General features: G+C 43.8%; 1 protein-coding gene across 1 annotated transcript in view; it reads left to right on the top strand.

Moving 5' to 3' along the window:
- LOC138260285 (uncharacterized) overlaps positions 1–27456 on the top strand; it is a 102707-nt gene that overhangs the window by 70563 nt on the left and 4688 nt on the right. Inside the window, exon 3 of the mRNA XM_069208650.1 lies at positions 2527–2707. Within this exon, the coding sequence (XP_069064751.1) occupies positions 2527–2707 (181 nt within the window). The remainder of the gene's footprint in view (positions 1–2526; positions 2708–27456) is intronic.

The following is a 27456-nucleotide window of genomic DNA, read 5'->3' as shown; positions in this document are numbered from 1 at the left end:
TTTTGTAGCAGAAATCTGCAGTTAAAAGCATTCAAAGGATCACCTGAAGAGCAAACCAGATCATTCATTCATTCATTCAACAACAATGTTGCCTTCTTAACAATGATATCACATGGTGTTCTATTAACCTAGACACAATACTGTTCAATCAATTCAGTTAATATCCTGGCACCCTTAAATGAAAATTGACTTGACAGACATTAGAGCTTTACTTTCAGCTATCCGATGCTGATACTGAATTGTAGGGGTACTGCTGACAACAATGGATTGACACAATAGGAGGCAAGGCCAGTCAAGCATTGCACATTCACAGCACAAGAACCACTGTTCAGATGAGGTTATTTTTATGAGTTCAAGTAGTTTAATCTTGCCACGACAACGGAACTTGCCAATGGAAATCTGTATTTTTTTTTGTCGGAGTGGTGGGACTTCCAAAAGCTGGAGATTTCTTCAGTTAGTCACAGAGTTTACTTGATGAGAGAGGAGAGCTCCATATCATAGATATGATTTTTACACTTTGGGCTGATTATGGAATAAAGAATTAGGCATTGTGTTTTTACCGATCTTCTTCTAACTCCTGGATCTGCCCCCCAGCCAATGTGAGTTCTATATCTGTCTTTCAAGTATAGCTATGCTGCGTATGAACTAAAATACCAAAAACCGACAATACAAATGTGTCTTTCCCAATTTACCTGAGATCAATTGAAGATACTAAGGGGCAGATTTATGGAAAGTGGCGCAGCACTGAGTGCAGCACCACTTTCCCTGCACCCCTTAGCCCCCCCCCGCTGCCACCATGTGTGCACCATATTTAAAATACGGCGCACCATGGTGCAGGGGGGGGGTAGGTGGCAATAGCATAATTTCACATGACGCTATTGACGTACTCTGCAGGACTATCGCCACAATACTGGCGCTACTCCTGCAGAGTACCAACGGTTCCATTCTAAAGAATGGAAGCCCCCTTTTAACACCTGCTCTTGATCTCATAGATTTCCTTACACCATTTTTTCAGCTCCCCTAACAGAGGGACACCCCTTTGCATACATTATGCCTAGCACAGGCATAATGTAGTGCAAAGGGTTACACGGTGGTGCAATGCGTGGATTGCGCCACCCTGTAAATACGGCGCTGAGATTTAGGCCTCATTGGGCCACATGAACGTCATAAATAATTACGTTAATGTGGCGCAATGTGGCGCAAGGGGACTATAAGTATCCCCCTAAATAGTTTGCTGAATATGGTCCGCAATGTCATTGTTCATAAGCCTTTAAAATTGAGAGCCAGTTTATTTGAGTTACTACTGTGGATGTCTATCAAAAACACCCTATGTGCAAATATGAATACATGCCTTTGAGTTTAAATATAGCAGGAGCATTGGATGTCAAGTCTATAATGAAAGCCTTCTAGGGTAGATCCATTCTTGGGCCAAATATTTAACCAGTAAACAAAATAAACGGACACATTTGTTAGGCCGTCCAACTAACCTAATTTATCAGTAATTTGTATACATTTATTTTCTACTGTATTTCTCATGATTGTTTGATTTATTAAAAACTTATAGAGTGTGCTGTTACACCAGCGCTTCATGGCCCTGAGCCCAATGACTTCTGTTTGGATAGATTAGGAATAAGGTTTCCAAAAGGTAGGTCTTGGTTTGTGGAATGGCACAAAAATGCCAACCACAGATCAAATGAGGAAGTCTGTTTTGTAAGTCGGTAAGAGAAAGAGCCTTACTGGTGTTTGGGGAGTTAAAGCAGGTCACTTTCAGTAGGACACAAAGGGAGGACCTGAGCAAGGGAGATAGGATGTAGAAATTGAGAAGCTACACATAGTGCAAAACACCATAAATGCTTGGTAAATGACAGGCTACAGGTGATCATGGTGGAGCTCCAAAGGTCAATGCACGATGGTGTTCTCACCTATTTGAACCATATTTATAAGATATTAGGGAATTCCCTGAATAACTGTATTTCTGTAGTGTGGAGTTCCCCAATAGGTTAGTTTCTTCCTTGCATCCTAGAGACCAGTGTTTTCAACGCCTGACCACAAACTGTGTAATTTGGAACTAATTACCTAGCCTCCAATACCTATACTGCCTACTATCTTGAGCTTTAAATGGCATTTGGTCTCATTCCTCTTCTGTATGCTAGTTTCTATTATCTGATTGCACCTGCAACCCCACAAACAATACTTTACTGTCTCTGTACATGAGATGCACCTGCTGTAATACAAAATAGTTTCTGTAAACGTGGTCATCTGTTCCTTTGAGCTAAATTACTTTTTTATAAGTACCTAAGAAAAAGCAAACACACAGCTTGACTTTCAGGCCTCTTATAACAGGAGCACATACTAATAGTTAATGAAAATATTTTCCAGCTATAATGTTGTATTTAAAGTACCACCTTCTAATATTATATTACATGTTAATTCATCCACTAACAGAAGATCTGCATGCTTTCTTTCTACTATCATATCAAAACTTCAGATTGTAACATGCTTCTTCATATTTGACTTTCTTGACAGGATTGACAAAACCTTCATGGAAAAGAGTGTGTTTTCCGAAGAACATGGGTTTAAAGTTGGAGTAGATGGTAAAACAACTTTCAAAACAGGAATTCCAAAACTGGAGAAAGATGGAAGCACGATTGGTATAAACATTGTCTCCCCTCACAAATGGGATTTAACTAAACCCAATGAAACTGAGGTATAGTACATAGTGTTGTAGCTTTGCCTGTCTTTCGTATTTGTGTTTATGCTTATCTTGATGTTTATGTCAGCGAGATCACATTTTCATGTACAGCTGAGACCTGTTTTTCTGACAGCCTCAAGAACCATGTAAATCCAAACAATGAAACAAAGTGTAAAATAAACACATTTTTTTTAATATATCTTATTTTAAACTTCAAAGTAACTAGATGGTAATTGTTGGACTTTGCCTTCTCTACAGGGTCATTCCCAAATGTTCTGCCTTCACCCCTGCTGTTTTCTAAAATTGTTTTTGTTTCACATTGCGTCCCCGCCATGCAAAGTTTTGTCCTCAATAATTTTTTTGCAAATGTTACATTGATATTATGAACAATAGGTTGTGAGGGCGGGAGTTATAGTTACCTTAAGGCACAAGTTATAGTTAACCATAAGGATAACTACTGATTTTCTCTGGTTTTGTGGGAGTAAATTCAGAGCCTAAATAAATCCAGGATTTGTAAAGCGCAGCACATCACCTCTGAGAATCTCAAGGTACTGAATTGCAGGCACAGGGAGATTAAGTGATTTGCCCAGAATCACAGGATGTTGAGCCGACGTCGAGATTCAATCTGGTTCCCCCAGCTCTGAAGGAAGCAGTTCAGCCCGTTACACCACGCCCTCTCTCCAACAATAAGTGAATTTCTATGGTTTTTTTAAAATTCTATTTCCTAACTATAACGTCTCTGTAACCTTTGTTTTTTTCAGTGAATGTCTATGGTTTTTTGACATAAAGTAATTTTAATTACTTTACATCAATACAACCACCTCCATGCACGGACTCCAGTAATGGACAAAAGGGATTAGCCGCAGGGCCTGGACTGTGGCCAGGCTCTGTGGCCTACTCCCTATATGCCCCCAAATCGGTGTCATGCACAGCATTCAGCTGTGCATGCTGGGGGTTGGGCCTAGGACCTGGCCTATGGCCCGGCCCTGTGGGCGACACCATATATGTACCCAACCTCACCCCACAAAAGAATTAGATCCCTTTTTGGTATGTACCATAAAAAATTCAAGTTGCAAACAATATAAAGTAAGGAAACGACCGCTGACACATCTAAATTGGAACCCTCAACCTTCACTCTGAGGGTCAGAAACCTTAACAACAAGGCCACAGGGGACTCCTTTCTGTATAGTTTCCAGACATATCTATGACATTTGACGCAAAGGTTTTGATGGGAAAACGACATAAATGTTCCATCACTAGAAATATTTAGCATTTAAAACACTACCAAATAAACAGACACACTACCATGAGATACTAGGATTTTAACCTTCAGTCTATTGGGTGAGAGTCCAAGGGCTTTACCAGAAGACCACACAGGACTACATTGTGCTCTGCATCAAAACTTATTTGTAGCATCCTAACCAAACATCTTGCAAGCGTGTCATTTTAAAGTCATTGTATGGAGAAACCATTGCAATAACCATCTTTCTCTTTCCCTCTCTCTTTCACTCTCTTTAGCTCTCTCTCTTCCATCCCATTACAGGATTGAAGAGAGAGAGAGAGAGGGATAAGGAAAGTGAGAGTTTGAGAGAGAGAGAGATTTAGTGAAAGAGACTGGCAGAAATTGAGAGAGAGGGAGAGAGAGGTTTTCAGACACTGATGAATGACAAACTTAGAATGAGGAATGTTCTGACAAATTGAAAAAAAATGTATTTGACAAGTACGAAGAGTGAGATCACCATTCCATATGTACCTTAAATATTTGAAGTCGAAAATAAATTAAAGCAAGGAAATGTCCACTGACACATCTAGATTGGAACCCAAAACATTTTTGCAAGAGTCCGGAACCTTAACAATCAGGCGACAGGTGACTCTTTTCTGGACTATGTCCAGATATATATATGACATTTGAACCAACAATTTTGATGGGAAAATACGTAAATGTTCCATCACTAGGCATATTTTACACTCAAAACACTAGTAAGCAAACATAAACAGTGCCACAAAATGCCAGGATTCAAACCATCAACCTACTGTGTGACAGTCCAAGAGTTTTACCAGTAGTCCATCAAAACATAACTACAACATTCAAGCCAAACATATTGCTATTGGGACTTTGAAGGCATTGTATGGAGAGATCTTTGCAATAACAATCTCTCTCTTGCTCTCAATCATCCCAATAAGGGATGGAAGAGAGAGTGTGAGAGTGTGAGAGAGAGAGAAAGTGAGAAATTGAGAGAAAGAGAGGGGTTTAGAGAAAGAGATTAAGAGAGAAAGGTGTTTAGGCTTTGATGAATGATATACTTAGAATGAAATATTATTATACAAATTAAAAAGAAAGAAAACTGAAATTGTCACGTAAATATTTCAAGTTGAAAAGACATTAAAGCAAGGAAATGACCAATAAGACACCTAGATTTGAACTCTCAACCTTCAGAATGAAGGTTTAAGATTTTAAACACAATGCTACTGGTGACTCTTTTCTCTCATGTCACATTAGGGGACAGAAGAGAGAGAAAGAGTAAAAGGAAGTGACAGGACTGTAGGGGGAAGTCTGAAGGCTTCCGCTGCCCAAGCTAGCCCTCTACCTCCTGTCGGAGCCAGCAATACTCTCTCATGCCGGGAGATGCTAGAAATGCACCTCCCCGCGTGCTGGAGCATTGCTTTTATCTCTTTCCTTATCCGCATGACAGTGAACAGGAAAACTGATGAAAATTCTGTTCATAGTAAGCGGGAGCAGTTTTCACACTCCTGCCCGCTGGGAGCAGAGTTACTATTTGATTTTGCATGGAGAAAACGTTCACAGCTCCCACCAAGCAAAAGCAAACAGCTATGTCCTGAGGGTGGGCACCTCAGGAGATAGGAGGGGTCTTCTGTGAGTGAGAGGATGACCTGAGTATCATCTGAGTTTGATATGATGTTGAGTCAGTAGTATTTGGCAATCTCAGCCAGGGAGGTCATGAAGGTGTTGAACAATGTGGGGCTGAGGGATGATCCTTGAAGTACACTGCATATGATGTTCTGCGGTGCATAATTGAAGGAAGGCAGTCAGACACTCTGAGTGCATCCTGTCAGAAAGAAGGCAATCCAATTTGTACGCTGAGTCTGTTGATGAGGGTGTGGTAGGTGATGGTGTGGAAGTCAGCTGAGAGGTCGAGGGGGACAACAGATGGTAGAGAGGAGGTGGATGGGGCATCAAGATAGCTGTTAAGGTCAGGCAGGAAGGGCAGTGGCAGAACAAAGGCCCCACAGGAATTGTAATAAAAGAGCAGGGGCGTGGTCTTGGACAATGGATGGCATTGAGAAGGGGGGCAGGAGCTGCTATCTTGAGTAGGGCAGAAAAATGCCAGGCGTGCATCCAACCCATCCCTTCATGGTGCATTGTGATGGGCATTTTACTTAACATTAAAAAAAACTAGAAATTCACTATAAAACAAAGGTTACAGGGGTGTTATATTTAGGTACAGATTTACATGCACAAAACCACAGAAATTCAGCTGTTACAGTTAAGAGTTATTCCAAGTAACTATAATGTGTGCCCTAAGGTAAATATAACTCACACCCTTGACATGCACTGCTAATTACTCCAGATATTACATTACTCATGACATCATCTATGACATTTTTGACAATATCATTGTAACATCTGCAGTCAAATTATTGAGGAAAAAACTGTGCATGGCAAGGATGCATCTTGAATGTTTCTGGTTGATTCATCAAATAGGGGCTCAGAAAAAGAGGGGATCTCCAAATGCTTTATCCCCACGCAATTTCCCGTAGGGATTCTGAACATGGCTACAGCTCAAATCACTGATGGAATTACACCAAATTTGGCAGAAAGGTAGCTCTTGGTCCAGAAAGAGCCCTTTTTGTTACTTAATGTAAATCTGTTCAGTAGTTTTAGAGTAACTAAAGAAAAAACAAAATTGTATTTCTATGGATGTGGTGCCTCTGCGAAGATCTGATTGGCTGCTAGCATTTCAACCAGGAAGTGTTCGTAGCCATTTTGGGATTCAGACTCATATGAGTCTGAAAGAAACATGAAAAAAAGAAAGAGGGCAGGGTAGAAATACCTAAACCCCCTAGCCCTGGTACAGGGGGCCCCCTGGGACCCTACCAAGGGTCAAGATCCGTGAATCCAGCGGAAAATTGAAAAAAAACAAGTGCAGTCTCCCAGGCTTGTTTAGAGCTTAGCCCCCAGGTGAATCAGGTTCCGGAAGCATGCGGGGTATAAAAAAAAGATGTGGGGGGGCATGGTCCTTCTTCTAAGGCTCTTTGGAGCCCAAGGGACTACCACCTCCCCAGGGCTTGATTTACATTATGGAGGGGGCCTCCCAGACCCCCCTCCTGTGGGTTCTTAGAGCCCTGGTGACCACCACCTCCCGGGGTTTGATTTGAATTATTGGAGGAGGGGTCGTGTGTGTTTTCCACCTTAGCCCTGTTGTGCCCCTGGGAACATCACCTCCCCGGGGACTGAAATGAAAACAAAGGGAGAGGGGGCCCAACAGCCCCTGTAGTGGGCCATCTACAGCCCTCACGACCACCACCTCCCCAGGGTTGGCCCATGCTAACAAAAGGAGGTGGGCCATGCAGCCCACCTCATGTAGCCATTAATAGCCCTGGGGACCACCGCCCCCCAGAGCTGGCTTCCTATCTCCTGAGGTGCCCACCTTTAGGAAATATCATTTGCTTTTGCTTGGCAAAGCAAGACCAAACTGTAAGTCTGACAGCTGCTGCCAAGCCAGAACAAACTGTAAGTCCACTTCCAGCAGGCAGGGTATCTGCTCCTGCGCACTGGAAGCAGACTTGTCATCTGCTTGACAGCAGGCAGGAAAACAGTGAAAGGATTGCTTCCGCACAAAGGAAGCAGCATTTTTAGCTGCTCATTGCTTGCAGGAGCAATGCGTGCTCCCACTGGATGTGAGGAGACGGTAGGGACTGTGGGGGCCTTGATACTACCCCCATGGTCCCTAATGGAGGAGGTTGCATTGTTGCTCTTTGGAGCATAATAACCACTGCAAGTATGTAAAATTACCTAGAAGCCCTACCCGCTTAGCTCTGCCACATATACCTTAGTGCTATGTAACATCCTCCCGCCTTTTTACAGGATGATAGACAGCTTACTAAAAAGTTCCCAGAGCGTATTTCCTTTCAATTTGGGAGATGCATTTTTGATGCAGAGGAATATGAGTACAACTCCACCAAACAAGGAAGAATTCACTACATATAATTAAGAGGAAGTGCCATTGTTTGGTGGAAATTCAACTCTTTGTAGTCACGTCATCTTCTCTACATGAGGATTCATGTTATTGCAGATTTCTGTATGGAGATGCTCGAGGAACAATCACATTGCCAAAATACAGAAACATAAGGTCATTGGAGACATTGGGCCTGATTACAACTTTGGAGGACGGTGTTAAACCGTCCCAAAAGTGGCGGATATACCACCTACCGTATTACGAGTCCATTATATCCTATGGAACTCGTAATACGGTAGGTGGTATATCCGTCACTTTTGGGACGGTTTAACACCGTCCTCCAAAGTTGTAATCAGGCCCATTATCTCTGGGACCTTAGTGTGGAATATGAACTGCACATTTACCCAACGAGGTAGCACTTACTAATTGGCCAGTAGAAAGTTCTTCAGTTGGGTAGATATTTTGTGCAAAATTGTGGGCTCTTCTTGGATAAATAAGCAGGTCAGGATGAATTCTAGCCATGATGCTTATTTCTTAGAAATTAAGAGTCTACGCCCCCGCCAGGGGTGCTAGGGGTAGTTGACCACAGGGTCTGGCCACACATGCCCTCGCCATGCACTGCTAATTACCCCAAAAATGATGGCACTTTTGACATCTTTGATAACATCTATACAACAGACACTCCGACCCCTTACAACTGGTGCTAAGGACCACTTTAGAGCAAAAAAGCATTTCTTTCTGAATTTTAGCCGCAATTTGTGATAGCAAAGTTGCTCATACTGGTCAGGGATCGGCTGCTGGTCGTCAGAGAGGGAACCCTTTTCTTACCAGGACCAGGCACCATAATATGGGACTTCCCAAAATTGGGAATCAAATCAAGGCTGATCATAAATTACTCTACCAGAATACACAATGCCCTCGGGGTCTGGGCCATAAGAACTGCATCGTCTGCATAAAGTAACACAGGTAAAGACAACTTAGCAGTTCTCGGAACGTCATTGCCTACAATGGCCAGATGCGAACTCATGACCTGATTCACAAAGGTAAACTTACACTTTTGTGTAATTTTACAATTTTTTGCTATTCACAAAGGGATCTACTTGTAGTAGCTTTATGAGTGCTGATTCTGAGCAGATAAAAAGATAGGCTGCAAGTCTCATTTGAAACAATGCAGAGTGACTCTAAGCCCCGCAAAGCTGCACAGAACTCACACCAAGGACATAAGGTACAACACCTAATGAGCCAAATTTGGTCCTGTGTAAGGTTAGCATTCTACCATTGTCAGGATGAACATATGACTTTATCCCAGTCCGGCATGATCATACACCCTCAGTTGGCATTTTGGTCCTGTTGGCACTTTAAAGACTCAATATCTCCAGGTCTGCTGATTAGATTTTTAATGTTCTAGTACCACTTTATTTATTAAGATTTTCTCTATATTTGTTTCTTGTGTTTTCACTTAATCACTGTTTATGTGCTATATAAAAAAGGTACACACAGCCTCTAAATTACGCCTGACTCTTTTTGTACCAAGTAACAAGAGGGTTGATCACAGGTTAATTTTTTGACTTTTGTGGTTCACCTTGGGAAGGATTATGGTTGTTGCCTGAGTAGGGTTTCCACGCCATCGGTCAACAAACAAATTTCTTACGGTTGGAGACATGTTATTAGTAGAGGTAAGTACGTACCTACCACCAGCAATAATGCCCCCGAGCAGTGTTAAGTCCAGTCAAGGTCTCATTTACATCAGCACCTGGCTCAACCCCTGGTAGCTTGGCAAAAAGCAGGCAGGCTTAACTTAGGAGACAGTTATGCAAAGAATTTAAATACACCAATACAGTTAATAAGTCAGACACAACGCACAATAAAAATCCCATGCCAATTTATGAAAATAGTAAATACTTTTTATCTTTAAAATGACACCAAAATGACAATAATCCATAATAGGGAACTGGAGATAAGAATTTTCTAATGATTAAATAAAAAAATGTGCTTTCCAGTTCTTAGAAATCAATAGCACCAAGCGGGAACATCTGGTCGAGCTTGACAGGAACAAAGCCAAACTTTGAGGTTGGCTGCATTGGAGCCCTCCTCGGATACACTGAGGGGGAGGCCCGGGTCAAAATTTTACCTTCGGACTAAGAAACGTTTCTGGAGCCTTTCTCTCACAACATTGTGCGGTCCTCCACAGCAGGCCGATTTCTATGCAGCATCTTTAGATTGCTTTTTCACGAGGCCTCGGTCAAATCCTGGAAGTCTGGAGCTCGGAGCTTTCACTAAGAAGAACCTGAAATCTTGGCGGGGTCGCGGTTGAAGGTAGTCTTGACTCACACCGAGTTGATCCACTCATGGAGCTTTTTCACAAAAGTTATCCAATCTTCTCCAAACTTTTGAAGGTCCTTATAGAAATTTGGGTTTCAAATTTGGGTTTCACATTGTCCAAAACATAAATCCAAGGGTCTAGTATCCATGAGATGGTCCTTGGAAATTTGGGACTTCAATTTCCACAATGCATCTGGCCAAATCCTTCCAGGTCCACTGGGTGGACTCCCGACTGGGGACTTTACTGGAAATTGCAGCAAGGAAGCTCTTTTCACCTGTTGCTTTCAGGAAGACCACTCCTGATTCCTTTTTTAATCAAGGCAGAGTCCTTTGGGCTGTTCTTCCTGTGTGCAACAGGTGCAGCACTTTAGTGTGTAGTCATCTCGGTTGCAGACCAGGGATCCAGCAGGGCAGTCCTTCTTCTTCTTGTAGTTTCAGGCAGCAGATCTGAATTCCAATGCAGATCAGCCACTTTTATTCAATCATCTTGAGGGACAGTCAGTAGGCATCCTTGTTGAACCATGAGCTGCATGGGGCCACCCAGGGACATGACCATTCCTCCAAAGTGTGACATCCTCTTGTCTTATAAAGCCCTGCCTTTTCACATTCCAAGATAAGCAGCCCACTGGTGTAGCACATTCCCATTTACTCCCCCTCTGCACATCTGCAAATTCCTTTCCTAAGCCCGCCATCTATTTGTGGGGTGCACGGTGATAAGGCAGGCCTGGCTGCATTCCTTTCTGACTGGCTTTCCTTTAGAATCCTCAGCTTGATTTACACCCCACTTCCTGGCCTAGCCTCAGCGCCTGCCAACCTCCCCCATCAGTTATCAGATAACCTTTTATCACCTCATCAAAGCAGCCTGGCTAATCATGTTAGGGTTGACCAATCAGGAAAGACCACTGCCATGCTGGAATTTGGCTTACAGAAAAGAAAGTTTTATAACTTATTTTTTGCACTAGTTATGATAAGTTCAACAATGGCAAGTTTTTGGATTTGCCATTACCATTCATTTGAGTCCTTTCATGACATGTTTAGCTCCTCCCGAGCAGTACTTATGCTATATGAAAAATATTTCAATTTTAGCCTATGAAGCTATCTTTTTACAATGGAGAAAAATGGCACTGTTTTTCCCCCACCAGGGCATTTAAAACATATTTTATAATGTCCCTACTTATGGTTGTATGGCAAGCCACTCCAGGGGCATCTTGGGAAGACCTTGGAGTTGACATATATGTCAGTATAAGGTAGTTTAACATTTGGGAAGTACCTTAAATCCCAAAGTCGAATTTGCACAATTTTTACTTCATAGAGACAGTTGGCAAGGCATGGCTGCCTTTAAAAAATGACTGCAGGCAACACAGAAATGCACACTCCAGTGTGGGAAATCTATTGGATCTTTAAACTTCCCTTCCCTTTTATACTAGGGACTTATAGGTAGTTTCAATCCCCTTGCCCTATTCTCTACTAGGGAATTACAGGGTTTGTCATTACCAATAGTAATTGTGACATATACCTTTTATTCAGAGCACTGGTCCTGGGCCTGTTTAGCAGAACCCACAGCACAGTCATGTCAGTTACTACCAGTATGAGTCAGAACCATCAGGGTGAACATGCTGAAAGGGTGACTCTTTCATACTTACAATAGTAAACAATGAGCAGTGTCAACTGCACAAAGACCCTTTAACTAAAAATATCAGAAGCCAAAGTTGTGCATTCTTTTAACAAAACCACATAATCCATCATCTGCTGCCTAATCTGCAGATTTTAACCAAAACAATTGTTTCTAGCTGAATTGGTTCAAAGTTTACTAAACGTTTAGCAACACGGGATGCAGTGCGCTGGAACTCCTTTTGCAAAACTTGCCTGGCCACATTTCTGTGGCTTATTGCTATATTTGGGTGTTAATCGGGTCTAATGAAGTGCAACCAATGCCCAAGCAGTGTTACTAAGTTTAAAAATGACAAAATAACTAAGCAATATTATTATAAAATGTGCGGCATTATGTCACATAATTTGCATTTTTGCAACATAATTTACTCAACCCTGCCCCATAATTTGGCCCTCTCCTGCTGCATAATTCCAGTGGCCCGTGTGATACTTACATGGGAGGCATGAACCTCCTGCTAAAAATGGTACATATTGAATTTGCAGTGCATGATCTCAGGGAGACACTGCTAGAATGAGTGGTGGGTATGTCTTCCTGTGGTGTCATAGCACTGCACACTCAACTTCTCCTATGTCAGGATTCTGGTGAGGCACCAAAACATGAACCAGTGGAAACTTAGAAGGAACAGAACACTAGACCGCTATCTTCAATTTTTGACTTGCACTTACTGGCTTCCTAACTTTCTGACTTTGAGGTGATTTATGGGTCAAGAGTGGTAGAGCTCTTCTGGGAATTAGTCTTGCCAACAAGTTGCTTGATGGCATTGGCTTTCTGATTTTGATTTAGTTCACATCCATTTTGTATCCTTCTCTTTTATTTTCATCCTTCTCGGGTTCCTTGGATTTCTACTTAGTATTTCTGATTATTGAGTTTAACTGCAAAATATGGTCTCTAAAAGTCCATAGATGTTGTGAACATGCAGTCCCCATGATAAAACTAATAGAGTTTTGAAAGATGTTAGAAATGGGGTCTTTGGTTGGCAGTCAGGTTACCTCCTGTCCAAGCAAGGACCCTCACTCTAATCAGGGTAAAGGAGAATCACACTCAGTTAACCCCACTCACCCCCTAGGTAGCTTGGCACAAGTAGGCAGGCTTAACTTCAGAATTCAATGTATAAAGTATTCATGCAATAAATCATGCAATAACACAGTGAGAGCAATAATATCACTTTTGTATCAAGAAGAAGAGTCTTAAGTTCCTAAAAGCCACAATTGTCTTTTACAAGCACAAAGTACCTAGTAGCGTCAAAATTACACACACAAAGACCACAGAGGAGGAGATGTGTGGAAAAAGATAGATGTGCGCCGGATTTCCGGGTGCACACAGATGATGCGTTGGTTCTTTTCCACGTGGCAAGGGCTTTGTGTCAAATTTTGGCACGCAGGCTTGAATCCTCTTTGCAATGCTGAGTCTTTGGATGCCCAAAGATGGTGCCTGGAAATCCTGGGTGTGCAGGACGAAGTCACAGTTGCTGCATCGATCCGGTGGGCAATGCAGCGGAGTTTCTGTCGCATGAAAGACAATGCATTGATTCCTATTGAAGGATGTTCGGCTACATCATTCCGACTCGGCGATGCATCGATGTGGTGGGCTGTGCGTCGAAGTTCCAGTCGTAACGCTAGTGCTGTGTTGATCTCCACTTGGGGATCTGGGCTGCGCTGTTCCTGTTTGGTGATGCAGTGAGTCTTTCTCCGTTGGGCAAGCTGGGCGTCGATTCCGGCAGGCTGTGCATTGATTTTCCCTGCACAATGAGTTTCATTACAAAGGTACAGTCTTTTTGGCCCTGAGACTTCAGGAATAGGAGGCAAGCTCAATCTAAGCCCTTGGACAGTAACTTCTCAGCAGAGCCAGAGGCCGGCAAGGCAGCAGGGCAACAGCAAGGCAGCAGTCCTTTACAGCAAAGCAGTTCAGGTGAGTCCTTTGGGCAGCCAGGCAGCTTCTCTTGGCAGGTTTAGCCAGTTCTGGTGCAGAGTTCCTGTTCCAGGAAGTGTCTGAGTTGGTGAGGTCAGTGACCACGTTTATATACCCAAAAGTGCCTTTTAAGTGGGGGAGACTTCAAAGAGTAGTTTCGAAGTGCACAAGGTCCCCTTTCAGTACAACCCTGTGTGCCACGGTCCCAGTAGCGGGTTTGGCAGACCATTGTGTGAGGACAGGCCACTGTCCTTTGAAATGTAAGTGTCTGGCCCTCCACCCTTCCAGTCCAGGAAGACCCATTCAGGCCCGTATTTATACTCCGTTTGCGCCGAATTAGCGTCGTTTTTTTCGACGCAAATTCGGCGCAAAACGAACGCCATATTTATACTTTGGCGTTAGACGCGTCTAGCGGTAAAAAGTATGGGCAAATAGCGTCATTTTTTTGCGTGAACGCCTTCCTTGCGTTAATGAGATGCAAGGAAGGCGTTCCCGTCTAAAAAAATGACGGCGACGCAAATGCGTCGTATTTATACTCCCGGGCAAAAATCACGCCCGGGAGGTGGCGGGTCAAAAAACCCCGCATTTGCGCCACTATTTAACGCCTGGGTCAGGGTAGGCGTTAAGGGGCCTGTGGGCTCAAAATGAGCCCACAGGTGCCCTCCCCTGCCCCCAGGGACCCCCCCTGCCACCCCTGCCCACCCCAGGAGGACACCCAAGGATGGAGGGACCCACCCCAGGGACATTCAGGTAAGTTCAGGTAAGTATAATTTTTTATATTTTTTTACTTTTTTTTGGGTGGCATAGGGGGGCCTTATTTGTGCCCCCCTACATGCCACTATGCCCAATGACCATGCCCAGGGGACACAAGTCCCCTGGGCATGGCCATTGGGCAAGGGGGCATGACTCCTGTCTTTACTAAGACAGGAGTCATGAAATGGCGTCTGGGCGTCGTAAAAAAATGGCGCAAATCGGGTTGAGGCGATTTTTTTGCCTCAACCTGACTTGCCCCATTTTAAGACGCCCTAACGTCATTTTTTCCCAACGCCGGCGCTGCCTGGTCTACGTGGTTTTTTTCCACGCAAACCAGGCAGCGCCGGTCTGCTTGCGCCGGCTAACGCCATTCCATAAATACGGCGCCCGCATGGCGCTTCAGAATGGCGTTAGACGGCGCTAAATTTTTTGACGCTAAACTGCGTTAGCGCAGTTTAGCGTCAAAAAGTATAAATATGGGCCTCAGTATGCAGATGTGTGCAAGTGTGACTGAGAATCCTGTATTTGTGGTTGTCTGTGTGAAATGCACAAGGGAGCTGTCAACCAGCCCAGTCCAGATGTGGATTGGAGACAGACTGTAAGGCACAGAAGGATTTAAGTGCAGAGAAATGCTCACTTTCTAAAAGTAGCATTTCTAAAATAGTGATATAAAATCCAACCTCACCAATAAGCAGTGTTTTGTATTACCAGTCTGGCCATTCTGAATATGACCTTTTTACCCCTTTCTGATCAGAATCTACCACTCAAACAGTATATGTATCATATCCTATGAAAGGAGCAGGCCTCACAGCAGTGGAAAACACATTTAGGAGTTTTCCACTTCCAGAACATATAAACCGCATAGGTATATGTCCTGCCTTTTACCTACACAGCATCCTGCCCTATGGGTTACCAGGGCCTACCTTAGGGGTGGCTTATATGTAGAAAAAGGTTTAAGGCTTGGCAAGTACTTTCAAATGCCAAGTCGAAGTGGCAGAAAAACTGCACACCCAGGCCTTGCAATGGCAGACCTGAGACATGGTTAAGGGCTACTTATGTGGGTGGCACAAACAGTGCTGCAGGCCCACTAGTAGCATATAATTTACAGGCCAGGGGCACATGTAGTGCACTGTACTAGGGACTTACAAGTAACTTAAATATGTCAATTGGGTATGAGCAAATGTTACCATGGTTTAAGGAGAGAGCATTTGCATTTTAGCACTTATTAGCAGTGGTAAAGTGCGCAGAATCCTAAAGCCAGTAAAAATGAGGTCAGAAAAAAGTGGAGGAGGAAGGCATAACATTTAAGGTGACCCTACAAAGGAGCAATTTCCAACAAAAGACAATAAAAACCTTGACAGAAGACAAAATAAGCACACTAAAGGAAAACAGGACTCTGCTTTTGTTGTGGATAAGTGGACATTTGGCTATGCTTGGCACAGCTTCAGGAAAACAAGCTAGATCATCCCTGAATAACGGACCTAGGAGGAGCTCACAAATTACTAGATCTACCAAATTGTCATGCAGCGCAGTACAGCAGTGAAAAATGCTGCTCTGCACTGCATGATGAAGAGAGAGCAAGAGAGTGCCATATTTACAGAAATGTGGCTCTTTCCTCCCCTCCCTTAGCGCTGGTGCAGAAATTTGCTGCAGTGCGCCAAGCACACACCTTTGCACCATAGTGCAAGGGTGACTGTGTAAGTCTAGAAAATACCCTTCCAGTACAAAACACTGTTGTTAGACAAAGTGCCGGCTGGTGGAGTTTGAAAGTGGTAGGGCGCAGGACCAATTAATGCAATTTGGTCAGCTCGTGCAGCGAGCGAGCTGGGCTTTTCAACTGGGGTTTTGGGGGCTTCTAATACTGAAAATACTGAGAATATGTTTAAATCTTGGAGTGTGAAATGGTGCATTTTCCAGCAACATTTTGTTTAAAGAAATTGCTTCATAAAAAGTTCTTAGAGCCTTTTCAACACAAATGGGAAAATCCATTTTTTCTCATTGTTAACTGGCTTTGTCATCCCCTTGATGGGGTAAGAGGCAAAAAGGGTCAGATTTAGAGGCCATCACTTCTTATAAATGCCACACATTGTAGTATGCAGTCTAACCGGAATGCGTCCCCAATGTTAAAGAAATACAGCATTTCTTTAACATGCAGAAGCAGTTCAGTTTAGTGCTTTAAATTGTTACGCTATCTCTGACAGTGTCATAATTTAATGCACTACCCTTAAATGCTGTATTTTATGTCAAATGTCTTGATGGCTTTATGCCGGTGGTCAACAACTAAACAGGCTGCAACAAAAATAAGCACAAATTACAACCCATGTTTCCTTTAATCACCAGTCCCAGAACGCTTTTTTTAAGAAAAATTATGCGCATCTGCCCTACCGCGGGCTAATGCCATTCCGTTGCACCAACCTGGTGCCATATTTAAAAGACAACGCACCATGGCACTAAGGAAAGGTTAGCGTAAAAAAATGACACTAACCCTTGCAACATGCCAGAAAGACAAAAGACGCTAATGCTGTAGAAGTGGTGTTAGAACATTTTGCAGCACAATTTTTTGATGCTAATCATGTTAGTGCCATATTTAACAGCATTAGCATTAAAAAACATGCAAGCAAGAAAAACAATATGGAGAGAAGATGGATAATGCAGGCCAGGAGAGATCCCAATCAGCCCAGTACCAGCCAGGAGAGAACAGCAAAGTCCCACAAGGAGGAGAAGAGGAAGCAGAAGTGTTGCTTTAATGAGGAGGAGAATGACATCTTGGTCAGAGAGGTGACGGAGCACCAACAACAGCTCTCCAAATAGGTAGGAGAGAGGCTATATGGCAGCCAATAATCCATAAAGTCAACAGCGTGGCTGAGGTGAAGGGGACTGTCACTGGCATGATTGCAAATGCAGAACTAAGAAGAAACTAGCCAGGAACCTAAAGGCAGCACTGCAGACTGGAGGAGGAAGTCCTGCACCCCAGGATGACCTGGAGGAGCTTTAGGAGATGGTAGCAGCGGTCATGGCGGAGGAACTGGCCACTGGAATCGCAGGACAGCTTGCTATGCCACCAGATTCAAGCTAGCCTGGTTGATGAAGGGTGATACCCTGAAACCGGTTCTGGGATGCTTATTTCCGGTCCAGGGAGGACCTGGGTTGGAAGTTCGGGCTGGACTGTTACCATGAGATACAGGGTCAAGACTGATTTGCATATGGCTGGGTCCAAACTGGGGTGGCGTGGTGAGCAAAAAAAAAAAAGATGGATTAAACCCAGATCTTTGTGACTGGGGGTGAATGTTTGCATTGTTCATCATTCCATCAGTCATCTGCTCTGAATTGGTGTGGGCATTCCTTGGAAGCTTGGTCAGGTCATTGATATATTTTTTTAACTGTGTCTTGTCTGTAGACCCAGCGTACAAATGCTGTCCTCTCTGGGCTTCCCTTCTTTTTGGATGACCTCTATGGAAGCCTGGCATCGGTCTAACGGGAGTTCTTAGCCCTTCTGGCTCTTCTGCTTCAGATGTGAGACAAGCTAAGTATCTGTCAACATTTTTGGTTCTATTTTTACCCCATTGGGCCCTGATGCTTTGAAGGGCTTCACATCCCTGATGCCTCTTACAATTTCCTACAGGGAAAGTGCGTCTTCAAGGCTTCCCTATCCTCTGTAGTGAGGCTTGTCACCCAGAAGCTTGCCTGCTTTATTTTTTTGTGGCAAAATACCTTGCATAATCGATTTTCCCACAGTAGTTGCCAGACATTTGAGCTATGGTTTGTCCACTAATAGCAAGTTCCCCAGACTCCTTCGGGATCCCATATACCCATCTATCCACTGCCTCATACCTGTCCAGCTAGGCTAATATGTTTCCTGTTGTGTCCCCCATAGCATATATGTTCTGCTGTGTTACCCTATGGTGCATATTTGCAGCTTCCTCGGGCACGTCTCAGTTTTGATTTTGCTTAAGGGCTAGGATGTGGGCTCCCTCTGATCCCTTCTCATCAGGTCTGCTGAACTCAAGGGACAAAAACTCACATTCAAGAGCCTTCAATTTGTCACTTTTTAGTTGATTCCCTTGCGCCATCATGTTGAGACCCACCCCCTTGACTACTGTCTCATAGGCCATCCAGAGCGTAATGTGCTGTTTCTCTGTAAATTATGGTCATTTGCGTCCAACATCCATTCTCAACTTTTTGGCTCTTTAAGGTACCAAGGCCTCAATATGATGGGGGTAGTGTTGTGCTTTCTGGCTCACTCTACACCAGCCACAGGGGAGAAAAGTCAGAAATACCCCTGATTAAGTTAGTGGCCTCACTGACTTTTAACAGTTGGTGAGTTGGCATGAGAAAGTGATCAATGGAGACTATCATGCACCCCCAGGTAAAAGGATGAATTGCTGGCTTTCTGGGTTTAGGGTACACTATACATAAGGCAGTGAGGAAATCTGCTAATGGTCGTCGGACTGAGTCCAGGGGCCTGGGGGGAAGTAGGTGTATGCTATCACTCGCATTGTGTTGAAGTCCCCTCACATGATCATTTTCCCATCTGGAAGAATGTGTAGCTGAGTGGTCAGGGCTGGTAGGATGGAGTTGTAAAGTCATGTGATATAGACTGGAGGTATGTTTAAGATGCCCCCCTCCCAGGTGCCAGAGAGCACCACATAGGGACAGAGGGGATCGGGCCATATTCGCCAAATGACCAGGGGCAGAGTTTTCCTCACAAACATTACTACTCCTCTAGAGGAGGTGGTATGGCCCACATTAGCAGCCTTATTATTTCCCCAGAGAGTAGAGGGAATGACACAATAAAGCTTTCTAAGTCATGCTTCACACATACAATTTGGCAGGGGTCTGTGACTTATTACTACATTGCGTGATTTACAGGCACATTCTGAGTTAATTGGGTGTAATACTCCTTGACATTTGTGTATATTGGTCCCTGTATGTCACTCTCTTGCTGATACATGTCAGTGGCACTGAGAAGTTTGTTCTCAGTACTCACATGTGATCTTGTCATTCAGAACTGGCTAGGTTACCTAGCAGACACAAACCTGCCATTGTAGGTACTTGCTAGACTTTTCCTACCTAGCTCATCCATCTGTACAGCAGTCTTCACGTATGTTTCCTGAATTGCTATAGGCATATGTCAAGCCAACACACTTGTGTGATATGTGTCTGACAAAGTGAATTGTATTAGCTAGAGACAATGGCTACATTCTACCAACATATTCATGCGGTAGTGAATTATTTAAGAGATGTTTATTGTTCCTGACTATGGGGCAGATTAAAAGTGGCGCAGAAGCAGGTGCAGGGGCACTTTTCTTTCCACTCTTAGCATCCCCTGCTTTAAGCGGGCGTTAAAATGATGCTGGAAATGGTGCAATACAATTTAACAACCGAATGCCCCCTTTGCATACATCATGCATACATTATGCATGGTGTGGCACAAAGGATTTCCAAGGTGGAGCAAATTTAGTCTTGACCACCTTGTAAATATGGCGCTATGGTAGTGGCCTGTTGGCGTCACATTTGCCTCCAAAATGTTGTCGCAAATCTGGCCCTTTAATTCTGTAAATTCAGTAAGTATTAACAATTCCATGGTGTCCTGTTGCGTTTCAATGCTTCTTCTGTGTGTTTCTCTTAGGTACTAGTGTGTGGGTATCATTTTAATGCCTGGTCCGACGAGGCGCTAAAATGTTGACGCTAAGTGGAGTTAGCGTCATTTTTTTGGAGCTGGTCCTTTGTGTGCGTCATTTTTCCATTTGGTTGTAAATTTGGGGCTAGCGGGCTTGCGTAATTTTTTAGTAGGGAATGCCTACTTAGCATATTATTGTTGTTAACATGACGCAAGGTGAGGAGGTGCACACCAAAAATAGCGCTGAGTTAAAAAATTTGATGCTAGACTGCTCTAGCAACAAAATCTACATATACTGTTAAGTTAGCACCACTTTTGCGTGAAAAAGAACGCCAAAAATGCGGCTCTAACGTTTCTTACATCTGGATCTTTATGCCCTACAGGTGGACAAAAAATAGACTAAATACCAAAATATAGGAGGCCCTTGATTAGAAGATCAGGCTTACTAGTAGCATTTAATTTACTGGCCCTCAGTATAGTGCACTTCACTAGGGAACGACCAGTAAATCAAATGTGCCAATGAAGGAAAACCAATTAACAATATATTTTAGACAGCGAACACTTGCCTTACAGCCCTGATTAGCAGTGGTAAAGTGCCCAGAGTATCAAAACCAGCAAAAACTAATAACAGCACATGGTCCAAATCAGGGGGTCAGGAAAACCATGCTAAGAGCCTCCAGCTTAAAGTGAGGAGAACTAACAAAACCCTTGGGGGCTCTCATCACTAAAGTGGGAAAACTTGGAAAGACTGTCAGCATTTGCGTGCTCTGTTCTAGGGCGGCGCTCCACCATAAAGTCCATTCCCTGTAGGAAGATGGACCACCTCAACAGTTTAGGATTCTCACCCCTCATCTGCATTAGCCATCTGAGTGGCCTGTGGTCTGTCCGAACCCAGAAGTGATTCCTAAACAAGAAGGGTCTTAGCTTCTTCAGTGCCCAAACCACAGCAAAAGCTTCCCTTTTTATTGTGCTCCACTTCTGTTCCCTGGGAAGTAACTTCCTACTGATGAAGGCTACAGGTAGATCTAGGCCCTCTTTGTTCAGCTGTGACAGCACAGCTCCTACACCATGCTCTGAAGCATCTGTCTGCATCACAAACTCCTTGGAAAAGTCAGGAGCCTTGAGCATAGGTGTTGTGCACATTGCCTTCTTCAGGGTGTCAAAAGCAGTCTGACACACCTCTGTCCAGATAACCTCACGTGGCTGCTTCTTGGAAGTCAACTTTGTCAAGGAAGCAACAATGATGCCATACCCCCTGTAATATCCAGTGAGTCCTAAGAAGGCCCTCACCCTAGTCTGAGTCTTGGGGGGTGCCCAAGCCAGAATGGTATCAATTTTTGCCTGTAGGAGCACCACCTGGCTGCTCCCCACCTGGTGTCCTAAGTACACCCCAGACATCTGCCTTATTTGGCATTTACTAGTCATAATAGTAAGGCCTGCACTCTGCAGGGCCTTCAACACTTCCTGGGGTGCTACACGTCTCTCTCCCAGCTGAAGCTGAGGACAGCAATGTCGTCTAGGTAGCGGGCACTCAGGTTCTCCAATCCAGCCAGGACCTGGTTTACCAGCCTCTGAAATGTGTCAGGGGTATGTTTAAACCCAAAGGGCATGACACAAAACTGGTTGTGCCCCTCTGGTGTTGAGAATGCAGACCTCTCTTTTGCCCCCTCCTTTAGGGCAATCAGCCAGTACCCAGTTGTCAGATCTAATGTACTGAGGAACTTGGCAGCTCCCAACTGGTCAATGAGCTAATCAGCTTGGGGAATGGGCTGTGCGTCAGTCCTGGTGATGCCATTGAGCCCTCGGAAGTCAACACAGAACCTAAGTTCAAGTGTGACACCAGGTGAGGCAGCCTTGGGGACCAGAACCACAGGGCTGGACCAAGGGCTGTTGCAGTGCTCATTCAACTCTAACTCCAGCATTTTGGAGACCTCCTCTTTGATGCTAGTTCTCACTCTGTCAGTTAACCTGTAAGTTATGTACTTAACAGGCAGGCTGTCCCCAGTAGCAATGTCATGGGTGCACCAGTGGATGACCCCAGGGGTAAGTGAGAAAAGGGAGGTAAACTGTCTCAGTAACTGTAGACAGTTCCACTGCTGGTATAGGGTCAGAGTAGGGGAGAGGTTTATACCCTCCACTGACCCATTCTGCTCTTTGGCAGACAAGATATCGGGGAGAGGCTCACTCTCCTCTTTCACCCCATCATCCATAACCAAGAGCATGGTCAACTCAGACCTCTCGAAGTGGGGTTTGAGGCAGTTCACGTGTAACACTCTCAAAGTGTTTCTAGGAGTCTGCATGTCCACCAAGTAGGTGACATCACTTTTGTGCTGCTTTACCTCAAATGGCCCAGACCAGCAGTCTTGGAGAGAACAAGGCTCTACTGGCACCATCACCCACACCTTTTGGCCAGGCTGAAACTAAACCTGCGTTCAGAGGCCCCAAACTCCATATCTCGATCAGCTACCAATGGGAAACTGTACTTAAAAGATATTTAAAGGCAGTCTCCATGTTAACAAATGGGAGAGATAGACCTTGCAACAGTGAAACCTGAATTTGGCAGAATGTCACTATCAGCACATGTACAACACACCCGTACATGTCCTACCTTTTACGTATACTGCACCCTGCCCATGGGGCTACCTAGGACCTACCTTAGAGGTGACTTACATGTAGTAAAAGGGAACACTTGTCAGTGGAATTGGCAGTGCAAAACTCGACACACAGACACCGCAGTGGCAGGTCTGAGACATGTTTACAGTGTTACTCATTTGGGTGGCAAAATTAGTGCTACAGGCCCACTAGTAGCATTTGATTTGCAGGTCCTGGGCACCCACAGTGCACTTTACTAGGGATTTACCAGTAAATCAAATGTGCCAATCATGGAAAACCAATTACTGATATAATTTAGACAAAGAGCACTTGCACTTTTGCCCTGGTTAGCAGTGGTAAAGAGCCCAGAGTATCAAAAACAGCGAAAACAAATTCCAGCACATGGTTCAAAAACGGCTGTCAGAAATAAAACGTACAGGGAAACCATGCCAAGAGGTGCCAGGTTCAGCAAAAGTGTAATATATTTGTTCCTATAGGAAATTGAAGATCATGGGGTTTTTAATGTTTTACACAGATTCGGGGATCTGAGACATTCACCGTCCTATCACACAGACCGAAGATAACCCACACACAAACTGTTTTTCTCACTGGTGGCCGCTTCAGGGCTCGTGCATGATATTGTGTCACCCCTCCACCCCATATGAAGCCTGTTGTGTGCACATGCTACTGCCCAGATTCCCAGGTTTCTTTTTGGGAGTCTGCAGCTATTGTTCATATTACCAGATTACTCAAGAAACAATTAAAAAATAATTATAAAAAACTGTTGAAGCGTTATACAAATTAAGGATTATACAGGAAGTCATGTTGTGAAGTATCAATTATATTTCCATAAGGTTATTGTATTATGCCATTATCTGTTTTTATAGACACACCATACGTGACATATTTCATTATCTGAGCTCTATTTTTAAATATTGTTATCTGTATGCATTGTACTCTTAATTCGCACTGAAAACTTTAGATTAAGTGAATGGCAGTGACTACATTCAATGCTTAGTTTGCAAAAGAATAAGTGCTAGGGCACGCATTTTTGCTGAATGTCAGAACTGCCAAATACCAAGGCTGTCTTGTTTTGAATCTACCTCATATCCCTTTCATACACAAATATACTCTCCTTGCCTCTTTACTTCACTCTTGTTGGCTATTTTTCATCCATTTTCACAGTTTTTCTGCATTTCCCTTCCTTCTTTTCCCCCTTTGCAGCCTTTTTCTCTGTGTTAATGTCTATGGATCAAAACTAAGTCCCAGTCTAAAAAAAAGTACCAATGGGTCGCACCTCAAACAATCTTCACAAATTAAGCACCTACTGAAGTAATTCACTTTGATTTTGTAATGTTTAAGGTCAAGCCTGTGAGTGCATGCGCAGACGCATGCGCCTTGTTTGTGAAACCATGTTGCATATAGAAAAGGGCTTAGAAAAGGGCTTGGAGCCCTCCCATGCTTACCATTTGTGTGATGCAGCGTTACCTCCATTGCTTTCAGTGGAGCACCGGCCAAACACAGATTGATTAAACTTAATCAGTGCTCGTCCACTGATCCCAAAGCAATTGAGGTACTATTTCTTCCCCTCTCCCATTGCTCCTTCTTTAGTGTTTTTTTTTTCTTTTTTTCTTGGTGTTGCTCAAAACAGAGAAATACTAAGACCTGACAAGTGAGCGTCTGGGGTTTGTGTAAGGAGAGTGCAAGATCTGAAAAAGTAGGGTGGACTTTTAGGGTTTGTATAAGTGGTGTGGTTGAAGTGGAATGTAGGTAACTTGTTTATGACACTTATTGCTGTTTTTTTCTCCATTTCAGCTGCTGTGAATAATGAGTGTTGTGGTTTTCCAAAGTATTTTGTAGATCGCCTTCTGAAAGTTGGAGGCCTATCGGCTGAGCTATTAGCCGGTTCCTTGACCTCCTTAAATTTTGTTGCCACTACTGAACTCTTGACTCCTCCTCCACTCTTACTGTGCTCTCCCTGGTCCTGGAATGTGTTCCCAATCTGCACCTCTGTTGGTTGAAAGTAGTGAAACACCTCCACACTACCACTGCCCCTCCCATCTCTCCCTCACACTGCCAACATCCCCTCTCATCTCCGAATTCCACTACCCCCTTTCATCCCTCAGACTCCCTGTCTCCTCTCTATACTGCCTTCTCACATATGCTACCTTTGTCTACCACATCGCACTATGCAAAAGTCTCCCTTTTGCCTCCGTGCACCCTCTGGGTGCCCCACCTACTCGTTCCTCACTCTCTCTCTCTCTCATACTCTCTCACACCAGTCTCTCACTCTCATGCAGCACTCCTCCCGCCACTCTCATATTAGTTCACTTGAGGTTTTCAAGCACAATTTCTTTCCTGTGCCTTCATAATATTTCCATCCCTCAAACCCACGCTCTCCTCCTCCTCTGAGGTTCTCTTCTGCATACACAGGTGCTCCCTCTTTGGGCATATGTGGTCTGCTCTCCCCTTATTTCTCTATTTCTCACACTCTTTCTGCACCTCTATTTAGAATTCATTTACTACCTCGTGCACAAAATACTTATCTCTCTCTATCTTCCTTTCTATCTATTCTGTGCAGCTCTCACTTCATCTATTCACCATGTCACATAATTCCACACAAATATACTGCACACTACACAATTCAACCACACAATTCCACAGCTAATAATTCCAATTCAGCTAACATATTTCCACTTCAAAGCACATACTTCCACTCCAATCCAAACCAAAACACATAGATAAAAGACGTAACCCTCATAAATGAGAGACCTATTGCATTGCAAATGCTTGTTATGCCTTGAGCCCACTTTGAAGTGGGAGGAGCTTTGAAATTTGCCCCAAAGAGAGGTCTGGGATTTCCTGTCTCCCTCCCTAGGCTATCTGGGGGCACAATAGGCTAGTGTGAAGCCCTTTCAGTACAAGCTGGGCAAGTGCCTTTGAAGTGCAAGTGCGGTAGGTGACAGCTCCCCCCACCCCCCAACCCACACCATCTATTGTGAGGTTGTCTGGGAGGAATACCCAAATGCCATCTACCTACTACACCTAGTCATGAGATCCAGGAACAGGCTGCAGACACCAAATGCTTAGGACAAGAAAATGCCAACTTTCTGAAAGTGGCATTTTCAGAATTTCAACTTAAAATCCAACCTTACCATTCAAGTGGGTTTTAAATTACAATTCCTCAGACACCAAACATGAGACACCTACCTGCTCCTAAAGAAAAGTTACCAACCCAATGTTATCCTATGGGAGAGGAAGATCTTGTAATAGTGGTAAACGACTTTGAGAGCTCTTCACTACCAGTATATGTAAACCTTAAAAGTACATTTCCAACTTTTAAAATATAACAAACCCTACCATATGCGCTGTTCATATATTAAAAATGAATGTTTAGGCTAGACAAAATGTTTGGTTTTCTCAGGTTGAAATAGAAGTTTAAAACTGCACACACAGGCTGCAATGGCCAACCAGGGTCATGTTTTGAAAAGGCTGCTTGAGTTGGTGGCACAATCAGTGTTGCAGGCCTACCAGTAGCATTTTATTTACAGGCCCTGGGTACCTCCTGTAGTACCCCGTTTCCAGGGACTTACAAGTAAAGGAAATGCCACCAATTGAGCCAGTTTTATCATTTTTAAAGCAGAGAGCACAATCACTTTAGCAGTGGTTAGCAGTGGATAACAGTGGTAAAGTATGCAGAGTCCTAGAAGCCAACAAAACAGGTTTAGAAAACAGGAGGGGGGAGTCAGAAAGCTTGAGGGTGACCCTGCAGAGAAGACCCTGCTTTTGTCCTTCCACACTGGAGTTTCTTATAAATACAGTATGTACTTCTAACTGTATTTTAGTGTTACATATGGGAAGACAATAAGATTGAACAGTACACTGTCCTCACATACCCTTCCTTTAGCACTCAAAGCCCAAGTTTAGTGTGGCTGAAGGCTTTAGTCATCTTGAAAATGCCCTGGCACATGTCATGTTGAGCTTGTAAGTGGGTACGTTTGGCCTTGGGAGATTTTACCCCATTGGTTACGGTGTGAGCAGGAATCAGTCCCATCTACTAGCTGGTGCCAAGCATAAAAGAAGCACCTTCAGGCATCCACTTGAGAACACATTTGGACCTGCAGAAGATCAGATGAGGATTGGACCTGCTGACTGTGATCTGGACGGTCCTCACATTTGTACCAGGACAAAGACGTGGACTCCCAGGGTCAGTTGGTTGATCTCCTGTTTGGATACAGTGAATACAATAAGCTGCAGGAGGCCTTTCCCTGGAACTACTCACCTGACCAGTGGGACCTGATATGGATCTTGCTGTTGGCCTCTGTCTGACACCCTCTCATTCTTTGCTGAGATCCTGGGGGCCTTGGAAGTGTTCTCCTGTGGTTGATTGGTCGGAAGGTAAAATATTTGACCAGGATGAATCTTGTTGATACCACATGGGTTGCAACTATTTTCCATTAAATATTTCAAAATTCATATATTTTTTCTGCAAAGGAACCAGGAAGCAATTATTAGGGGTAGGAGGAACTCATGGAAACTCAGTGAGATTCACAGAGTTATGTGAATAGGTGGAATTAGGAATGTTGCACTGCTCACTCTGATTTTTAGCGATGAGAACCTGTTCCGGGCTACTAAATCTGCTGGAATGGCACCACACAGTGTGGGAGAGGTCGCTGTTTCTTGAGTTGAGTTTGAGGCT

Source organism: Pleurodeles waltl, chromosome 1_1 (assembly GCF_031143425.1).
Source record: "Pleurodeles waltl isolate 20211129_DDA chromosome 1_1, aPleWal1.hap1.20221129, whole genome shotgun sequence".
Lineage (NCBI taxonomy): Eukaryota > Metazoa > Chordata > Amphibia > Caudata > Salamandridae > Pleurodeles > Pleurodeles waltl.
The sequence above is the reverse complement of the archived record's forward strand: the minus strand, read 5'-3'. Positions and strand labels throughout refer to the sequence as shown.